At 42.0% G+C, this 17,391-nt stretch overlaps 1 protein-coding gene across 2 annotated transcripts; it reads right to left on the bottom strand.

Annotated features, from left to right (window-relative positions):
* Window positions 1-11,806: 11,806 nt before the first annotated feature.
* On the bottom strand, window positions 11,807-16,704 carry LOC135704398 (uncharacterized). 2 transcript variants are annotated; one of them, XM_065225850.1, is made up of 3 exons: window positions 16,483-16,704; window positions 15,549-16,423; window positions 11,807-13,818 (listed from the first exon to the last, which is right to left on the bottom strand). In XM_065225850.1, the coding sequence occupies exons 2-3, from the start codon at window positions 16,335-16,337 to the stop codon at window positions 11,926-11,928; spliced, it is 2,682 nt and encodes an 893-aa protein (XP_065081922.1). In that variant the 5' UTR covers window positions 16,338-16,423; window positions 16,483-16,704; the 3' UTR covers window positions 11,807-11,925. The 2 variants fall into 2 exon arrangements, with proteins under 2 accessions (XP_065081922.1, XP_065081913.1); XM_065225841.1 differs by having other exon boundaries at window positions 15,549-16,386.
* Window positions 16,705-17,391: the final 687 nt, after the last annotated feature.

Raw genomic sequence — 17,391 nt, 5'->3', positions numbered from 1 at the left:
TGGGAATAGAGCTACGGAGCTTAAGACAACTTTACAGAACTTTAAAGATATTTGCAGGAATTTGACAGAAAGTTCACACAAATTGTGAGATCTTCCGAAAAATTCGTTAAATGTCAGAAAACCACCTCAATTCCAAAAACAAATCGCAGCGAAGTACAAAAGTACAATATTTTGCAGAACTCCATGGAAGTCGGAAATAGATAGATCTAAAGACCTTAAGAGAAGTCCGTAGACCTTAAGAGAAGTCTGTAGAACGTCAGAAAGTTCGTACGTTTTTAGAAAAATTTGCAAAACTTCAGCAAAACTAACAGATCTTCGGGAAAGTTCACCGATCTTTAGATCAAGAATCCACAAAGAAATTTAAAGAACTTTAGAAAAATTCGGAGATCTACTGTGAAATTTATTGAACTTCAGGGCAGTTCGTAGATTTTTAGAGCAGAAATACAGTACTTTAGAAAACATTACAGAATTTGAAATAAATTTTAGGAACTTCAGAAAAGTTCAGAGGGTAGATCGTAAATCTACTCAAAAATTAGCAGATGTTTAAATAAATTTTCAGAATTTTACTGCGGTTCTTTGATTTTGAGAGACATTCACAGAACTTCAGGTATGTTCGCTGATCTTAAGAGATATTTGCACAGCTTGAGAAAAAATAGAAAAACTTCAGAATACTTCCTAAAACTTCCGGAAAGCTCAAAAATTTCTAGATAATCTTTTAATTCTTTAAAAAATTGTATAGATGTTCAGATATATTTGCAGATATTCATTGAATCATGAAAATCTGCCGGAAAAATTCCAGAACTTTCGAGAAGTTTGTAGATTATTAGAAATTTTGTGAACATCAGAGATAGTTGTCGATCTTCAAGGATCTTAAATCTTCAGGGATTCAGAAACTTTGTAGATTCTTAGGAAAATTTGCAGAACTTCTGAAGAACACACAGAACTTCAAAGAAATCTGTAGAACTACCGAGAAATTTGCAGATCATCAGGAAAGATTGTTGATCTTTAAAGAAATTTTACCGGAGAACAGAAACAAAACTTCAGGGACGTCAAAAGGTTTGAAGACCTTGCAGAATTGCGTTGTTAACAGACATTTTCAGAACTCAAGGAATCATGTAGATCTAGTGAGAACTTTTCCCACTAGCTTGTCTAAAGTTGGTATCGACATCCTGGCGAAGTTTTGAAATCCATTTTCATCTTCATATCGCAGCTCTTGAAGAACAAGATGAGCCAGATTCCTGCCGGTGTTCCTCCAGAGCAACCATTTCCTACTCCACAAAGTTCACCTTCTCCTTCTCATTTTATTTAAAATAATAAAAGCAAATACGTCTGCCGAAACTAGAGCAATTTTCCGGTAATTCATGATGGAAGTATTTACTTTTGATTCCTGATACAGTTTGTTTGAAATCTGAATTGACAGTTCTTTCGACATGTGCAAGCAGTGTGAACACCAGCAAACAGGGGGGTTCGACAAAGTGTGTCGAAAGTAAATTTGAGCAGATTTTTCATTATGGCGGCGGCCAAAATCAGATAGTCTAAACGGACCTTAAGAGATTGTAGACATGTGAAACCATGATTTATTCTGTCTTGATCTTCCAAACAGAGTTAGTAGCCTATTGGTCCCAAGCAAACGATTAACGTACCCTATTCTAGTTGAAATTCTATTACTACACTATGTTTGTTTTGATTCGCTATGAAAGTTTGACAGATAACATCAGGGGTGTGTGGATTCATGCAGAACATGCAGGGGTGAGTGAAATAGCTTGGGACTGCTTGGGACCGTTGTTCTGGTACTGAGTGAGCCAAAAATAATAATGATTTTCTTCGGGACCCAGTGGTCTTAGAGTTACCTCTATGGTTAGACTCAAACATATTATTAAAATTATATTTTGTTTTTGAAAGCATATTGTTATCAAATTTTGATATATCGTTTTTTCGAATAGTATAGACACTGACAGACAGGTTTCTTACTTGTATTTATATTCTTGAATTAAAAAAATACTACACAAATACCAAAAAAGCATGTAATATTGATTGACGTAATGCATGCTACTGTATGAATAACTAATGTGATTGCAAAAACCAAATACAATATTACACCCATGGATATAATTTCTTTTCGCAAATTATGTGTAGGATAAATGCACCAATAGTGGAGGTACTTTAGTGCAATGTGTTCCTATGGTGGCTTATAGAGTCTCCCTAAGCCGCTGTAGAAGTACATTGTACTAACGTACCTCCACTATTGGTGCATTTACTAAACATAAATTGTACAAATTAATATTAAACAACCTATGTGCATCTGTTCTGCTGTAATATTCAATAACTTTTTTGCTGTGCCGAGTTAAAAGTACCAACGCCCAAGTTTGAAGAATCGAAAATATCATAAATCAATAAGTACATAAAAGGGATTCCAGATGGATAAATAGATAAAATAATAATGTGTATAATTTTTATGCACCTGGAATTTTTTTCATCAGACCTGGAAAAACCTGGAAAACTCAGGGAATTTAATTCCTTGGATTGAGTAGAGACCCTGACTCAACAGATTGCGGTGATGTTTAAGCAACGAGGTTTTACAGTGAGAAATATTCAATGTGTTATGTCTGTTTGTCTGTGGTAATGCTATTCAATACAAAGTTCTCCCGTTCACCATTGCAAACAGTCCAGAATGGGAATTTAGCAGGAAAGATGCATGCAGAGCCTGAAATAGAAACTTCAGAAAAAAAACAAAGTGTCTTACAAAGTTATTCCTTAAGGCACAAGCGTAATGGCAACGGAAGCGGAACGGCAGCGGAAAAGTCCGATCTCAGTAAGCTTACTCAAAAGTATTGATAATCATATTGATGCCAATATTGACGAAAAATATATTGATTTTGTAATTGTAATTGTTCAGTGCATAGGCTGTGCCTTCCGCTAAGAAGGCTTATCTAGGGACCAACCCCCTAGTCTATACACCTACTGTCCTTCCCGTTGCACTCGTCAGCTCGTGCGATACTCTAGACACACATGGGTGGTCGTATCCGGGTCCTCCCCTGGGTAGGCTCGTGTCCGTCCAGGTTCTGGTACATTAACTTATCATATGCATGGTAATTATACTTATACACCCTTTGATTATAATGTCGAAAATGATGAAACTAAATAAAGGTTAGCGATCCATATAAGGTGTGTGCTGCGATGGAGTAGTAATTGAAGGAAATGAGGTTCTGATGTGAAGTATAGGTAATTCTAAAATAGGTAAATCAATTAATCATTAGTTGCTAACAGTTACTAATAAATGGGTACGATAAATCACTCATCCATGAGTATTGCCACTCCCACTGAAAAATGGGCAAAACCTTAATCATAAATGGATATTCGATTCCTACCGTGTATTTAAAGTTAAGTTAGGATCTTATCAAGCAAGCACACACCTTTTACGATTCTTATCCTACTTACGGTTTCCTGCACATACGACTTTTCCTAGATACAAGCTTCGTCCAGTATACATTGGCTGTCTCCAAACGGCATGATCCTTTCTGTCTGCTTCCTCTTGCCGGTGCAAGTTTAAATCTTCTTTTCTTGTTCGAATTTTCTTGTTACTTTTCTTCTAATGAACTTCTGGTCGTGTTCCCATTTGTCCTCAGGCAGTTAATATTAGTACATGATAGGAAGAAAGAAAGAAATAGAACAAGTTAAGTGTGAGCCGCATGCATTGGTTACTTATTTGGGTCATGTAGTAGTAAAATTTACGTTTATTTTCTGGGTTTTATGTTTCAACATTTGATTTAACATTTCAATTGGTTAGCCTTTGGCTCTTCATCTTTGTTCTAGTTAATTGGTTATTCTAATGTGATGATTGCGTTTAGCGCTAATTTACAGGATACCCTTTGTGGGATTGTCTTGGTTTGAATTTAAAAATTTGATAACCTACCTACTTGAGCACCTAACTACTTAAACTAGGTTGCCAAATCACGAATGATCTGGTGTTTTGATCGCAGACAGGCGACTCTGAACCTTTCCAGCGTGGAAGTCTTTCGCTCCTCGAGTGTTTGAAGACCGGCCAGGTGGTGAATCTCAGAATTACGAGTTCGCGGTGGACTGTTAAGGATCATTCTGAGGATCTTGTTTTGGATCCTCTGAAGCTTTAAGTGGTGGCACTTAGCACAACTCTCCCAGATTGGCATACCATACTCAATAGCCGGCAGAATGATTTGCTTGTGGACAGCAAGCTTGTTTTTGAGGGACAGGGTGGACTTCCTGTTGATCAGAGGGTAGAGCGACCTGATCAAGATGTTACACTTGGTGGATGTCTTGTCCACATGGGATCGGAATAGCAATTTGATATCGAGGGTGAGACCAAGGTAGACTACTTCACTCGACCATTCAATGGGAGTGCTATCAAGATGGATCTTGACGTTAGCAGGCGGAACAAGCCGAGGTGAATACGAATGTGGAAACAGAATGGTTTGTGTTTTAGCTGCATTGATACAAATCTTCCAGCTCTTAAAATAGTCGGACAAAACATCCAGGCCTGATTGTAGTTTACTCGCCAGAGCACGGATCACTCGACCCTTATAGATGATGGAGGTGTCATCTGCGAACATTGACAGGATACCACCACCCGGCAGGGGAGGAACGTCTGACGTGAAAATGTTGAATAGGATAGGCCCAAGCAGGCTACCCTGAGGGACCCCTGCATCAACGTTGAACGTATCAGAGGAGACATTGTTCAAGTAGACCTGGAATGATCTGCCCGACAAGTAGTTTTTGATGATCTTCACGAGGTAGATCGGAAAGTTATATCGATGCAGCTTGTACACTAGACCATCATGCCAGACATTGTCGAACGCCTTCTCGACGTCCAACAATGCCATGGCAGATGTATTGGAAACGGACTTGTTCCGCTTGATGATGTTAGTAACCCGTGCGAGTTGGTGGATGGTAGAGTGGCCTTTCCTAAACCCGAATTGCTCTTTGAGAAAGATGTTATTATCATTTGAAAACACCAGCAGACGGCTGAGTATCAATTTTTCGAATAGCTTCGAGATGGAGGACAAGAGGCTGATGGGGCGATAGCTTTTGGCACTGGTAGGGTCTTTGCCAGGTTTGTGAATTGGAATAACTTTGGCTAACTTCCAGCATGCAGGGAAGTAGCCAACCATTAAACACTTGTTGAAGACCACTGCAAGGTGCTTGAAGAAGTCAACACTCAAGTTTTTCAGCTCGAGGTTGACCACTCCATCGACACCAGCGGCCTTCATGTTCTTTGTTGATTTAATCGCTGCTATTACCTCATCAGCCGATATTCTACTTTCATCAGGGACAACTACGGGGGTGGCAGCGACACTAGCCATTGCCTGTGATACTGCAGGCTCGTGGGGACTCACCATGGCGTGGCCAAGGTTATGTGAATTTACAAAGTGTTGTCCAAGAGCATTGGCCTTTTCAAATGGGGTTATTAGTAAAGATGGGTCCGAATTTTGGTTAGGAGAGGAAAGGGGAGGAATGGGCCTCGGCTTATTTTTCAAAATCTTTGCCATTTTCCAGAATGGCTTAGCACAATCTGGGAGAGAGCGAATCTTGTTTGCAAAATCGATATTTCTGAGATCCACCATCCTGGCTTGGATGATTTTGTTCAAACGGTTGCAATTGGTCTTCAGGTTAGGCAGCCCAGTACGCTGGTACTGCCTACGAATCGTGTTGCGGAGTCTAATGAGGTCTTTAGTAGGCCTGTCAAGGTTCAGAGTATTACTCACCTGTCTGGATACTGGCACATGTAGCTCCCTGGCCCGGGAAATTGCTTGATCGATTCTGCGCAGACACCGGTCAACATCTTCGGACGATTCCGGTTGGACATCGTAGTCTACAGCGGTGTCGACGCAATGTTGGAACTGACCCCAGTCAACACGATGATAGTTGCGCCGGAAAGCTTCAAATCGATTTACGGAGGATCCCACCTCAGTCACCACCGGGTAGTGGTCCGAGCTGAGTTCCTGATAGGTGATAGGTTGAGCGATGTTGTTGCCCATGTTGCTGATGAAGATATCGATGGTAGCGTGAACACCGGACCGACTCAACCGGGTGGGAGTTTCTGGACTCAAGATGTTGTACTGCGCTTCCTGCAGGTCGTTGTTCAGGATGGTGCCGTTTTGATTGCGCCGATTGTTGCCCCAAGCTTGATGTTTGGCGTTCAGGTCGCCAGCGATGATAAAGTTTTCCCGTCGTCGTGTTAGCTTGATAATATCTCGTCGCAGATCTGCTGCCGATCCGTCCCTGATGTTGACTTGTTTGGGGCAGTAAGCCGCGACGATGGTGATGGGGCCGATAGGAGTAGAAACTTCCACCCCTACGGCTTCGATGATCTTCAGCTGAAAGCTGGGCATCAGTCGACAGCAGATGTTTCTCCTTATTGCAATAGCCACTCCTCCTCCTCCAGAGTTGGTTCGATCTAGCCTCACGAGCCGAAAATCGGGAAGGTAGACGTTTGTTTCAGGCTTCAGGTGGGTTTCAGTTATGATGGCAATGTCGATGTTTCGTTCATTGAGAAACTCAACAAACTCGATGTTTTTGCTCTTCAAGGAGCAAGCGTTCCAATTTACGATCTTGATGGCTTCACGGTCCATACTTAGTGACAAGGGACAGGGCAGCATGAAGCTGTTCAGATCGAGTCTTGCAGGTGCGCAAGATGATGATGACCTCGGCCACGAGCGTCACAAGTTCCTCCGAGGTGAACGGAGAATCGTCGACAGGCTCACCTGAGACAACACCAGCGTATGATAAACCAGGGGCGGTGGAGGGACCTGGCATTGGCTGGGCAGCAGCAGCAGCGAGACGATGCTGGACTGTTCGATTGTTAGGAATACTCACATGCTTGACTTGTTGGTTGTTGAGCGGAAGTGGTTCTAAGTTCGGAACATGTCGACGGGGCTGGAGAGCTGGGTACTGGACTTCCGTGCGTGCAGGAGGCGAACGATGATTACGGAGGCGATTACCGGGCTGATTATTGATCGTAGCCTTCCGACGGATATTGATGAACTCCACTCGCTTGGGACATCCGCGATTGGAGGCTTGGTGGTTACCACCGCAGTTGACACACGTTGGCTCGATGTCATCATCTTGCTCACAGGACGCAGTCGAGTGAGTTCCAGCACACTTGCCGCAGATAGTCTTCATATGGCAGTTTTTGGTGTCATGGCCGTAGGAGAGGCAGTTCATACACTGCGTAACATCACGATGTTGGGATTTGTAATGTTCCCAACTGATGATGACCTGAAACAGGTCCCGGATTTTGGATCTCAGAGCCGCTAGACTGGTGGATCCCTTCGTGAAGTGCACCAGGAACAACTGGTCACGGAAGCTGGTGTTGTGGTTGGAACGCCGGTTTATTGGGAACACCGCCTCAGGTTTGAGCCCAAGCCGCTCCAGCTCGGACTTAAACACAGCCGCCTCGAACGACGGTAATCCACGCAATACCAGCTTCAGTGGCTTGCTCGATGGCAGATCGTGCGTGAAGAAGTCAACGTTGTTTTCCTTTAGGAAACATCCTGTTTGATTGTACTCCTCCAGGCTGGAGCACATGATTTTGGTGCCGATGCTGCAAAGCTTGAAGCGAGGCAGCAGCTTGTGTTTTGCCAGTTCGGCACGCAGCTTGGCAACATCCTTCTCCGGCGTGAAAAGCGGGGGAATCCGCTCTCTTGCAGCGATGGGAACGGCGTCACCATCGCCATTTTCTTCGGGGAGCACCGCAAACTGGTTGGCTTGCAGTACCCGTTTTCCGGCGTCATCCTGCGACGCGCTGTGCTGGATTACCACCTTCTTTGAAGGGCCCGCTGCTGAATCATTGGTACGTTTACGCACCATTTGTTTCGTGTTGGCAAGTTGTAGTAAACTTGCCAGAACGCGCGAAGGTGGCGACGCTTCCACGGCGCAACGCGACAGCACAAACCGAATCGAAGCGAGAACTCGAGCGAAAAAGAAAACGAACTGAACAGCTCAACAGTCGAGCAAAGAGTGAGCCTATTTGGGTCATGGTGTTGTCTTCCCTATTTATTTGTCTCTATTCTCATATCGCAACGTTTAACACACCCCCTTCCCTCACACTATTATGGTCGGAAAAGAGAACCCATATTTAGAAATCTATCGCGAACTGCGATGCAGAAGATATTAATAGCAAACTAATCTGGAACTGGTCTAAGACATATAACCCAGTGAGTATTGACACATCACACTGTTGTGAATGAGCACGGACGCGAGATTTACTAGAGTATTAAATACAAAACGCAAATTCAAAATAAAACTTGACAAGACATCGTCAATCCCCTTATTCTTGGGCAGGGTCTGACGATGTGAATCTGATTTTGATCAGTGAACGGGCCCCATATGGTACATTTTCTCACCATGAACCTGTCATTTCCAGCCTATCTGAACTATTTAATAAATGGAAACCATAACATGGGTTACGCTTCCCCTAAGCGGGCCCTCCGCATCCTATCTCTGTCTTCCCAACAAACAATTCACAGTCACAAATAAGCATACACATTGAATAAATGCTGTATAACAGTGTACAATGCTGAATAAAACAAGATGTCGAATTATGTGCTGAAAAAAGCTCATTGAGATCGATAGATGCGCCTTTATTCCTCCGTTTGCTCTGATATGATTAATTTACTTATTAAAAGCTTTATAAACGTTGACTGTCTTCCTGATTCAGAACCAGAAGATTGATCTAATAACAAACTGAATAAGTGTAATTTTCACATACATTGTCGCTTTAATTCGACTGTTTTCAATTGCTTTAATAAAATGCTTTATTAGACGTCTTATAAATGTTTTCTAGCTCCATTATTAGATTTCATTGCATTGCTTTACAATATTGCTGTATAAAGGTGAAAACAGTCAGCAAAATAGCTCTTATACCACTATGCGTCCATGTTTTAGTTAAATGCTTTGTAAATGCTTTATAAACGACGTATTAGATTCATTATTCCACATCACTGCCCAAAAACAATTCGGAGTTACAAATAAGCATATAGATTGAATAAATGCTTTATAACAGTGTACAATGCTGAATAAAACGGGTTGTCAAATTATGTGCTCAGAAAACCTCATTGAGATCGATTATGCGCCTTTATTTCGCTGATTGCTCTGATTTGATTAATATACTTATTAAAATCTATACAAACGATGACTGTCTTCCTGATTCAACACCAGAAGTTTGATCTAATAACATACTGAATAAGTGTAATTTGCACATACATTGACGCTTTAATCCGACTGTTTCAATTGATTTAATAACATGCTTTATTATACGTCTAATAATTGTTTTCTAGCTCCATTACTAGATTCCATTGCATTGCTTAACAATATTGCTGAATAAAGGTGAATACAGTCAGCATAATAGCTCTTATTCCACTATGCGTCCATGTTTTAATTGCATGCTTTATAAATGCTTTACAAACGGCGTATTTATTCATTATTCCACAACAGTGATTCAGGCTAACAACAAAACGAAATTGGTAGCATAGTGGTTACCGTTTCCGCTTTCCAAGTAGAAGGTCGCGAGTTCAATCCCGGCCTCAACCATTTTTTTATTTATGTTCTACTCCTAATTACTTTAAATCGTAATCATAAATCGTATCACTCACGACAACCAATTCATAGATCTATTGAAAAGAATAGCATCCTTTCCATCGAAATTAGATAGATGGAGAGGTAACGTTGGTCTAATGTTAAACAACTTTGAATGAATTAATCATTCTCACATCTCCTTGAATTAGCTAGAGCTACGGCTGGAAGTGCTGATAGGTTTTCAGATTCAAGCTTTTATTGCTTATTTAGCTGCTCAAATGATGTATTCTAGGATAGCTCAGATGGCAAGGCAAGCGGCTAGTGATCGGAAGGTCATGGTTCGAATCCCATTTAACGACATGTGTGTGTATGTATGTATGTATGTAATAAATTCGACAGAAATAATGACACAACAATCACTAACGAACACAACCCTGCTCGTGCCGTTCTTATTTTCGGATTAATTATCCCGTAGTTGAATAATCGTTTAATAAATGTATAATAATGTAATAATTAAACATTATTTCACATGACAATCAAGCGTCTATATACACCTTTATACCATCGCTGTTTAAGGAAGTACAGATGGTCTAATAAACGCTGAATAATCAATAATTTGATCGAATAAGCTCTGTTATAATTTTTGTAAGTCGAATAAAAGCTTCTCGACATACCTTATTCAACACCAAATATTTCGATGTTGTGTTTGAATAAATTCTCCAGATTTGTGTGAACAAAGCCTGAACAGAAGTTATTATTAAAAATAGTACAAGTATTATTAAGCATGAAGTGGAATAAAATCGTCAAGAAGTCGTTTCTGCAATAGGCAATTGTTTGTTGGGTTATCTCAAATGCCAATGGTTTGAATGTATCAATATATACATTGGAAATGACGTTCAATCAAATAAACCCATACCCCACTCACTTGGCCAGGCTTCAGAATCGTCCAGTGGGCAGTGCGCTCTACACTCCAAGTTCCCTTTCTTTCAAATTCACCCCAAATTTGATATTTTACCCCTTTGAGTGTTGATTAATCACAATGAAACATTGTGACAGAGCACGGACTTGAGGTTACTAGAGTATTAAATAATCTAGGTCCTATTTAGGATTATATCTGAAAAATCCAAATCTGGCCAACGCCCACCAACGTTTGAGCGGTGCCGTGTTTACTAAAAATGAACACATGACGTAATGCTCGCGTAACTTTAGAAAAGGGCTTATCAATTTTTATAAACCACTTCTTAGGCCCTTGTCACGCGAACCGACAAAATGATTGGACACTCAGAGACAAAATGATTGGAACCAAAAAAATGAGGTTAGGGACCGTGCACCTCTCGCATAGATTCCATAGATAAGCGGAGGCAAAGTAGAATGTAACCAAACGAACTGTCAGTTAGTGTAGCCAAACGAGCATGACGTCATCATGGTGTTTTTTGCGTGGGAAGTAGAAAACACCTTCCACACTCCATTTTCCGATTTATTTAGCGTAAAACGGAAGAAGGAAATAGCTAGTAAGCCCGTTTGCTTTTCATGGTCGCAAAAAAAAACTTTTTGTACCGCCGCTTATTTATGGAATCTATAGTATTTATAATCCACAGTTGTATCTGGTAAAATATCGGTACACGGCGAATGAGAACAACCCAAATTTAAGTTTAGTTCACTCATAATCGCCAAAAGTGCAGGAACTCAGCGATGAGTAAAGTTTGTCTCATGGTTTCCTGTGGAAAACCTAAAAAATCTGCCGGAAAATGAGGAAATTGACGAAAATTACATGCAGTCTCGGAGTAGTACCAATAGACTGAGTGAATCCAACCTTTACTTTTCTCAAATTCGGGATTTTTTCCCTGGAAAATCCTTAGAAAACATGAGGCAAATTAACTCATCGCTGAGTTCCTGCACTTTTGGCGATTATGAGTGAACTAAACTCAAATTTGGGTCGTTCTCATTCGCCGTGTAGACCTACTTGCAGGGTCTGACTTCGACTCTCGGAATAATCCCCCATGGGTCGATAGGTAGGGTCCACGTGTAGGAACTACCTCCATTGGAAAACAAGATCGATGAAGAACAAATCAAGGAAAAAAAGTGCTTTCGTCAATACTACACTACTTTCAAGGTTCTCTGAGTTCTTCTCTGCACTTTGGTGGAATCGCATAAGTTTTAAAAGCCACCATATACCTTCAATGTTACCCTTCGGATGAGTTGCAATGGTACCAGTGGATCGTTCGGATAATTCAAAACAGACTAGATTATTTCTAAAAGCTCATTATTCTTCAGGCATACTACAATATACGATTTAGGCACTTAGTACGATATGGATTAGTACATAATTTAACAGTTTGTCAATTATTGCTTGTTCGAATTCCGATCAAAACATATTTAGTTCTCATGAATAAACGAGTAAGTATCAATATAGGCACCGAGTCCCCGCACCACCCCGATCACAATCTGCAGCTGTGCATTGCCAAGATAAACCATCCGCTTATCATCGTAGATGGTAAGCACTTCCTCCCGGTCGAACCTCTTCAACTCGATGTACCGATTGAACTTCACGATTTCCGTACCAATCCGAAGCATCGGGTACATGTCCATATGGAGTGCAGCATTTTCGATCGTTCCAAAGCGAAGCAGTGCCTTCGAAGCTAGACCTTTGATCATCACTATCAACCGCAAAGGGTCAGCAGTCATCGAATCGTCGTCCATCTGGCAATAGCCACCCAGAGAATGTTGTTCGGCTTTCATCGTCAATTGCTTGAAGCGGGACCGCAGCGAAGCGTGATCCGAGAAAAGAACTTCGTTAGCAGCAGACTCCTCGAGGCCCATCTCCGATGTCAAATTTTCCATGCTTTTCAAGGCGAAAAGAACATGATAGGTGAATCGTGCAAAATCTGGACACTCCATTGTCGAAGCATACGAGATAACGTTTTCTATTGTCGTGGGTGAATAGGATTGGAACGCCATTTCCAGGGTGCAGAGCTTTTCAAATGCCCTGTCGAATTGGTTCGAACTATGGCACGTATTCTTCCAAATAGCGTCGATAAATTCACGATGATTGTCCTGAGCAGTTTGACAGATTCGAAACAATTTCGGATCTACTAGGTAATTTGGGTAGGCTGATTGGTTAAAATGTTCGAGGCCTACTCGGACCATTGATTCAATCTCGACGATCTGCCCTGCCGATTGTAAGCCCGTGATGCGGAGTGACTTTTCCGTACAATTTTCGAAAACTGCTAGCAAGAAACGAATTTTGACCAGCATTTCCGAGCTGTCGATCGACGATTGAGTTATGAAATCAAAAATTTCAGCATCCTCGCTGCCCCACTGCACGCGTAGGCTGTTCATGCGGTTGATTTCCCGGGGGTTCATTTCCAAAAGAGCTCGTAGAAGGGAAATACCATTTCCCCTTACGAACGTTCTATAGGCCGATGCCACAGTAAAGCGGTGACCGCCTCCGATAGTCAACTGGGCATCGGTTAAAATGGTAAAATCGTTACAAATTTGGCGTATCAACATAAACACTTCGATCAACTCGTTGATAGCCTTGCCATAGTCGGTCCGTTTGCCTCCCGCTTCTTCAGCCCGCTTGAATACGGCACTCGCAATCGGTCCATCGCCGTAGAGCGTTCTCAACAGAGCAAATCCATCGCGGAAAGTCTTGGCAATGCCCTGAATCATGTACAAGAATTTGCCCAATTCCGTTTCCGTCATACTGATGATGTTCTTCATCTTGTACTCGAACCCAAACAGGCGAATCGTCCAAAAGTCGTCACTTACGGTCACATCAAACGAATCACGAACAATCGTTCGGATTAGGTTCATTCCCCTCGACACGTATTCGTCGTTGTTATCGAACATTCCCTTGACGTTGGTAATGAAGCCTTGGCCAACGGTGCTCGCACCTCCGACCACCGAGTCCGAACAACCCTTGAAGAACTTACATATTCCATCGATCTGGCTACTGCGCATCAGACGCTCCGCATTGGCAAAGCTGATGACCTCCCGGAAGCAGAAGCACACGGCACAAGCCACCGATATCTTCTGGTAGATGGTCATCTGGTGCCAGTTGTTGACCATGTAGGCAACCGAATCGACGATCGTTACGGCATTGACACCGGCACTGACTCCCCGGATGATCCGATTGGCCAACATGAATCGACTTACCTGCGCGGCGGTTAAACCTTCCAGCTTTGTGGCCAGTCCGGCGACACCCAGGGAGGCGAACGTCAGCAGATTGGCCGACATCATGAGCCAATTGTTGCGCGCTTCGGCATCCTGTGGAGAATTGATCGTGTATTTAGGGGCGATCGAGTAGAGGGAAAATTACCCCCCCCCCCCCTTTCGTTACGTTTTTCCTATACCAAATGCATTGCTTGTCACACATACATATAATACATGAATACATGCATTAGAGTGTTTCAAAATAGGAAAAATCCTGGAATTTCAAACGCTATGGTAGTATGGGGGGTCAGAAATATCCTGCCAAAATTTGAAGTCATTTGGTCACGGGAACCCCTCGCTCAAAAGGCTTGAAGTTTGTATGGGAAAAATCAAATTTCTTCGTGTACAAAATGTAGAACTTCTGGAGTGCTGGGAACATCTTGGCTGAAGACTGGAAGAGAATCCGAGTGAACCCCGAAAAGTAATTAGCGTTTCCAACACTACCTGTCTTACTTTTGGGGAGGGCATAAAGCGCTTAGTGCACGAACAGGAAAACGAATAGCTACTGAAAATTGTAATAGATTGGGTTCCGGTTTTATTCCGCGGGTTCCTGAGAAGCCATCGGGGGTGGGATCAAAAGCTACCAGTCGTCTAGAAGAAGGTGATGCTGGAAATTCACAGCAACAGGCATCTATGGGTGGTGCTGATTAATATTTGAACAAAACCAACCCACAACCTGGTTTTAAATACTGAATGTCCACTGGAAAGCTATCCGGTGACCCGGATCAACCTTAATCTTGATTATTATGTATTTTTGATCAAAGTAGGCCTTGATTATACACTGCAACTTTATGAAATGAAGTAAAATTGTGATTTTTAATATATTTTCTGGTCATTGGCTACGAGTGGTCACAAGGACGGCCCACCGGAAGTTCCAGAACATAAGTAAAATTGATTGCTACGTAAATTTCATCAAAGTAGGCCATGAATTTTCTTTGCAACTATACTGCCCTTAAAAGCAGAATGTAAAGAATATTAAAAAATTGTTATATAAATGTTGGTAATTGGTCCTGAGTGGTCATCAAATAACCCGCCGGAAGGCCTGGAAGATCCGTAAAATTAATTGCTTTTTAAATTTGATCAAAGTAAGCATTGCTATATTTACAGCGGCCTCCTAACCCAATCAGTAAAGGCACGGTCTAGCCAAGCTGGAGGCAGTTGGTCCGATTCCCAGTCTGGTTGAGGAAATATTTCGGACTTTCCTGGGAATATAGTATTATTGTAGTAACCTCTGCATCTATAACAATAAGTTGAGAGCCGTTCCGATGTCACTTTCTTTCACAATCAGCCACGCATGTATGCATCACCGTTATCAAATGGATATTGGCATTACGTACACACCTCCAGGTTCGAAAATATTCTTTCCAAACGTGGCACGCATTTAGTTAAATTTTGATATTAAATTGGTAAGGAATAATTGGACAGCTCTCACCACCGCCGTAGATTGCTTATTTTGGAAATCCCTTGGCGTGATCATAGATTTTATGCCTCAGGAAAATCCCGGCGGCGCCGAATGGGCTAAAGAAGGTGGACTTGGACTGTGTTTTTTCGTATATTGGAACCTCAAGCAGAATTTTGGCTTTAAGCCACGCACTACTGTTAAATCCAAAAATCTCATTCGGTTGGTTCCAAGCCAAGCAATAGACATTCCTACATACCAGCTGTTGAACTTTGAACAAATTGCCAAATTCAATCAGAAACCCTATCTCCTTTGAATTACCCTAGAACGTCTTATCCCTTACGTTTATCCCATCTGAGCCCAAGTAGTGAACTTTCCAACTTACCTCAAACGGATTCAGCGGCATGCCGTGTTCACTCGCATCGACCAGTTTTTCAATGCTGCGTCCGGTAGTGTACAGGGCCGACCCGCAAGACACCATCACGAACGGTATGGCCAACCCACCAGTAGCAAATATCGTACCAACAGCACTAGCAGCACCGACCATTCCGAACAAAACGTCCATGGTACCCATCATTGCGTTGGTCGTTCCGACCACACTGCAGTCCACTTCTATCTCGTTGTTCGAATCGAAGGTGACGACCCCGTCTTTTGGATAGCACAGAATCGAAGGCGGCAATTTGTTGTGATCCAGAAATTTTTCAAAACTGGAATAGATCCGTCCACTGATATCGACATACGAGCAAGCTCCGCCCTTTTCATGCACTTGTATCAGAAGCGTTTCGGAACTCTTCTCCGTGTTGTCCCGGTTGGCAACCACAATCAGCGGAATGAGCTGGAACCGAAAAGTTTTCATCTGTTTGACCACCTTCTCCAGTTGCTTCCTGGACTCTTCCTTGATGAAGCAAACCTTCCCACTCCAAAGCAAGCTTTCCAACTGATCCGACGGTAAATGGTCAAAGTTAGCAATTGGTTTGTTCAGCACATATCCCAGAATGTTGATAGCCTGAACAGGCGACTGCACCTCGAAAACCTTATGGAAAATGTCAGCCTCCCGAAGGTACTCGGGATCGACGGCATTTCCGCGCAGGAAGAACATCTGCAGTCGTCCCTTCACTTGGTGATAGCATTGTGTAGTCTTGAATGACGCAATTTCTTTCGAGTCGGCACCCATGTTTCAGTTCGTACAGCAATTGCGAAAGGGGATGAAATATTGCAATCGTCTGCAACGAAACGGATGTATTAAAAAAAAATGCCTGCCTACAAGAGATGGCATTATTGCGAAATTCAGCTACTGATTAGATAAAACTTGTACCTACCTTTAATCAACGAAAAACTGGAAAGTAAGAAAATATGACTGCCAATGTTGTTTGATCAATATTCAATACACTAAGCACTAATCGAAAGGTTTATTTAGGTTTGACTACAAGCACCAACATATTTGGGATTAACACCTTGTAGGAGAAAAACGAAAGCAACAATGACGGCTCTAAAGCATTTGAATCAAGTAATGCACTGCAATCTGCGCTAAAAGAATCTTCCAGACGCCTACAAGTCCTACAAACCCTGAGGTGTGCAAGTGTGCATCTACTGCATGCACTGCATGTATGCGATCCAACTGCTGTGTGTAGTTGTTTATTATTTCCTTCTGGCTAACCTAAAAAATGTATGAAATTAGATCTGCCAAAACCGAGTTTGATAGCGATTTGTTATGTATTTTCCTCGGATTTTCACTAACACGCTCTCACATATCGCACCAATGCAATTGACGAGTGCACGGATGGATTTTAGTTCACTCACTCGACAAAAAGTGACACAACAGCGGGGCCCTGTTTACTAAAAATGAACACATATGTGTTCATTTTTAGTAAACAGGGCCCCGCTGTTGTGTCACTTTTTGTCGAGTGAGTGAACTCAAATCCATCCGTGCACTCGTCAATCGGACGTGAAAATCTCTATACAAAGAGAGCTTTAAGAAAGCAGCGTTGCATTGTTTTCATTGTTTTGTTTTGTTCGTTGTATTCGCATCTTCATAATTCTAGAACAAATCTTCAATCCGTCGTAAGTAGCAAACACACACAGCAAAAAAAAAATGTAATATCGATCAACGTAATTCAAGCTGATGTATGAAATAATGATGTAATAGCAAAAACCAGATACAATATTACATCAATGGATGTAATTTTGTTCGCAAAATCGATGTACATCGTACAATGTAATATTACACA

The sequence above is a fragment of the Ochlerotatus camptorhynchus genome, unplaced genomic scaffold (genome assembly GCF_037179485.1).
Source record: "Ochlerotatus camptorhynchus isolate MF236.1 unplaced genomic scaffold, CSIRO-AGI_Acam_v1.1 ptg000022l, whole genome shotgun sequence".
Classification (NCBI taxonomy): domain Eukaryota; kingdom Metazoa; phylum Arthropoda; class Insecta; order Diptera; family Culicidae; genus Ochlerotatus; species Ochlerotatus camptorhynchus.
The sequence above is the reverse complement of the archived record's forward strand: the minus strand, read 5'-3'. Positions and strand labels throughout refer to the sequence as shown.

What these genes read in the sequence shown, in the direction of transcription:
- LOC135704398 (XM_065225850.1), bottom strand. Translation starts at nt 16,337, where the DNA reads ATGGGTGCCGACTCGAAAGAAATTGCGTCATTCAAGACTACACAATGC. An exon ending in TGCCGCTGAATCCGTTTGAG is followed by an intron (nt 13,819 to 15,548) that starts GTAAGTTGGAAA and finishes AATTCTCCACAG; the next exon opens with GATGCCGAAGCGCGCAACAA.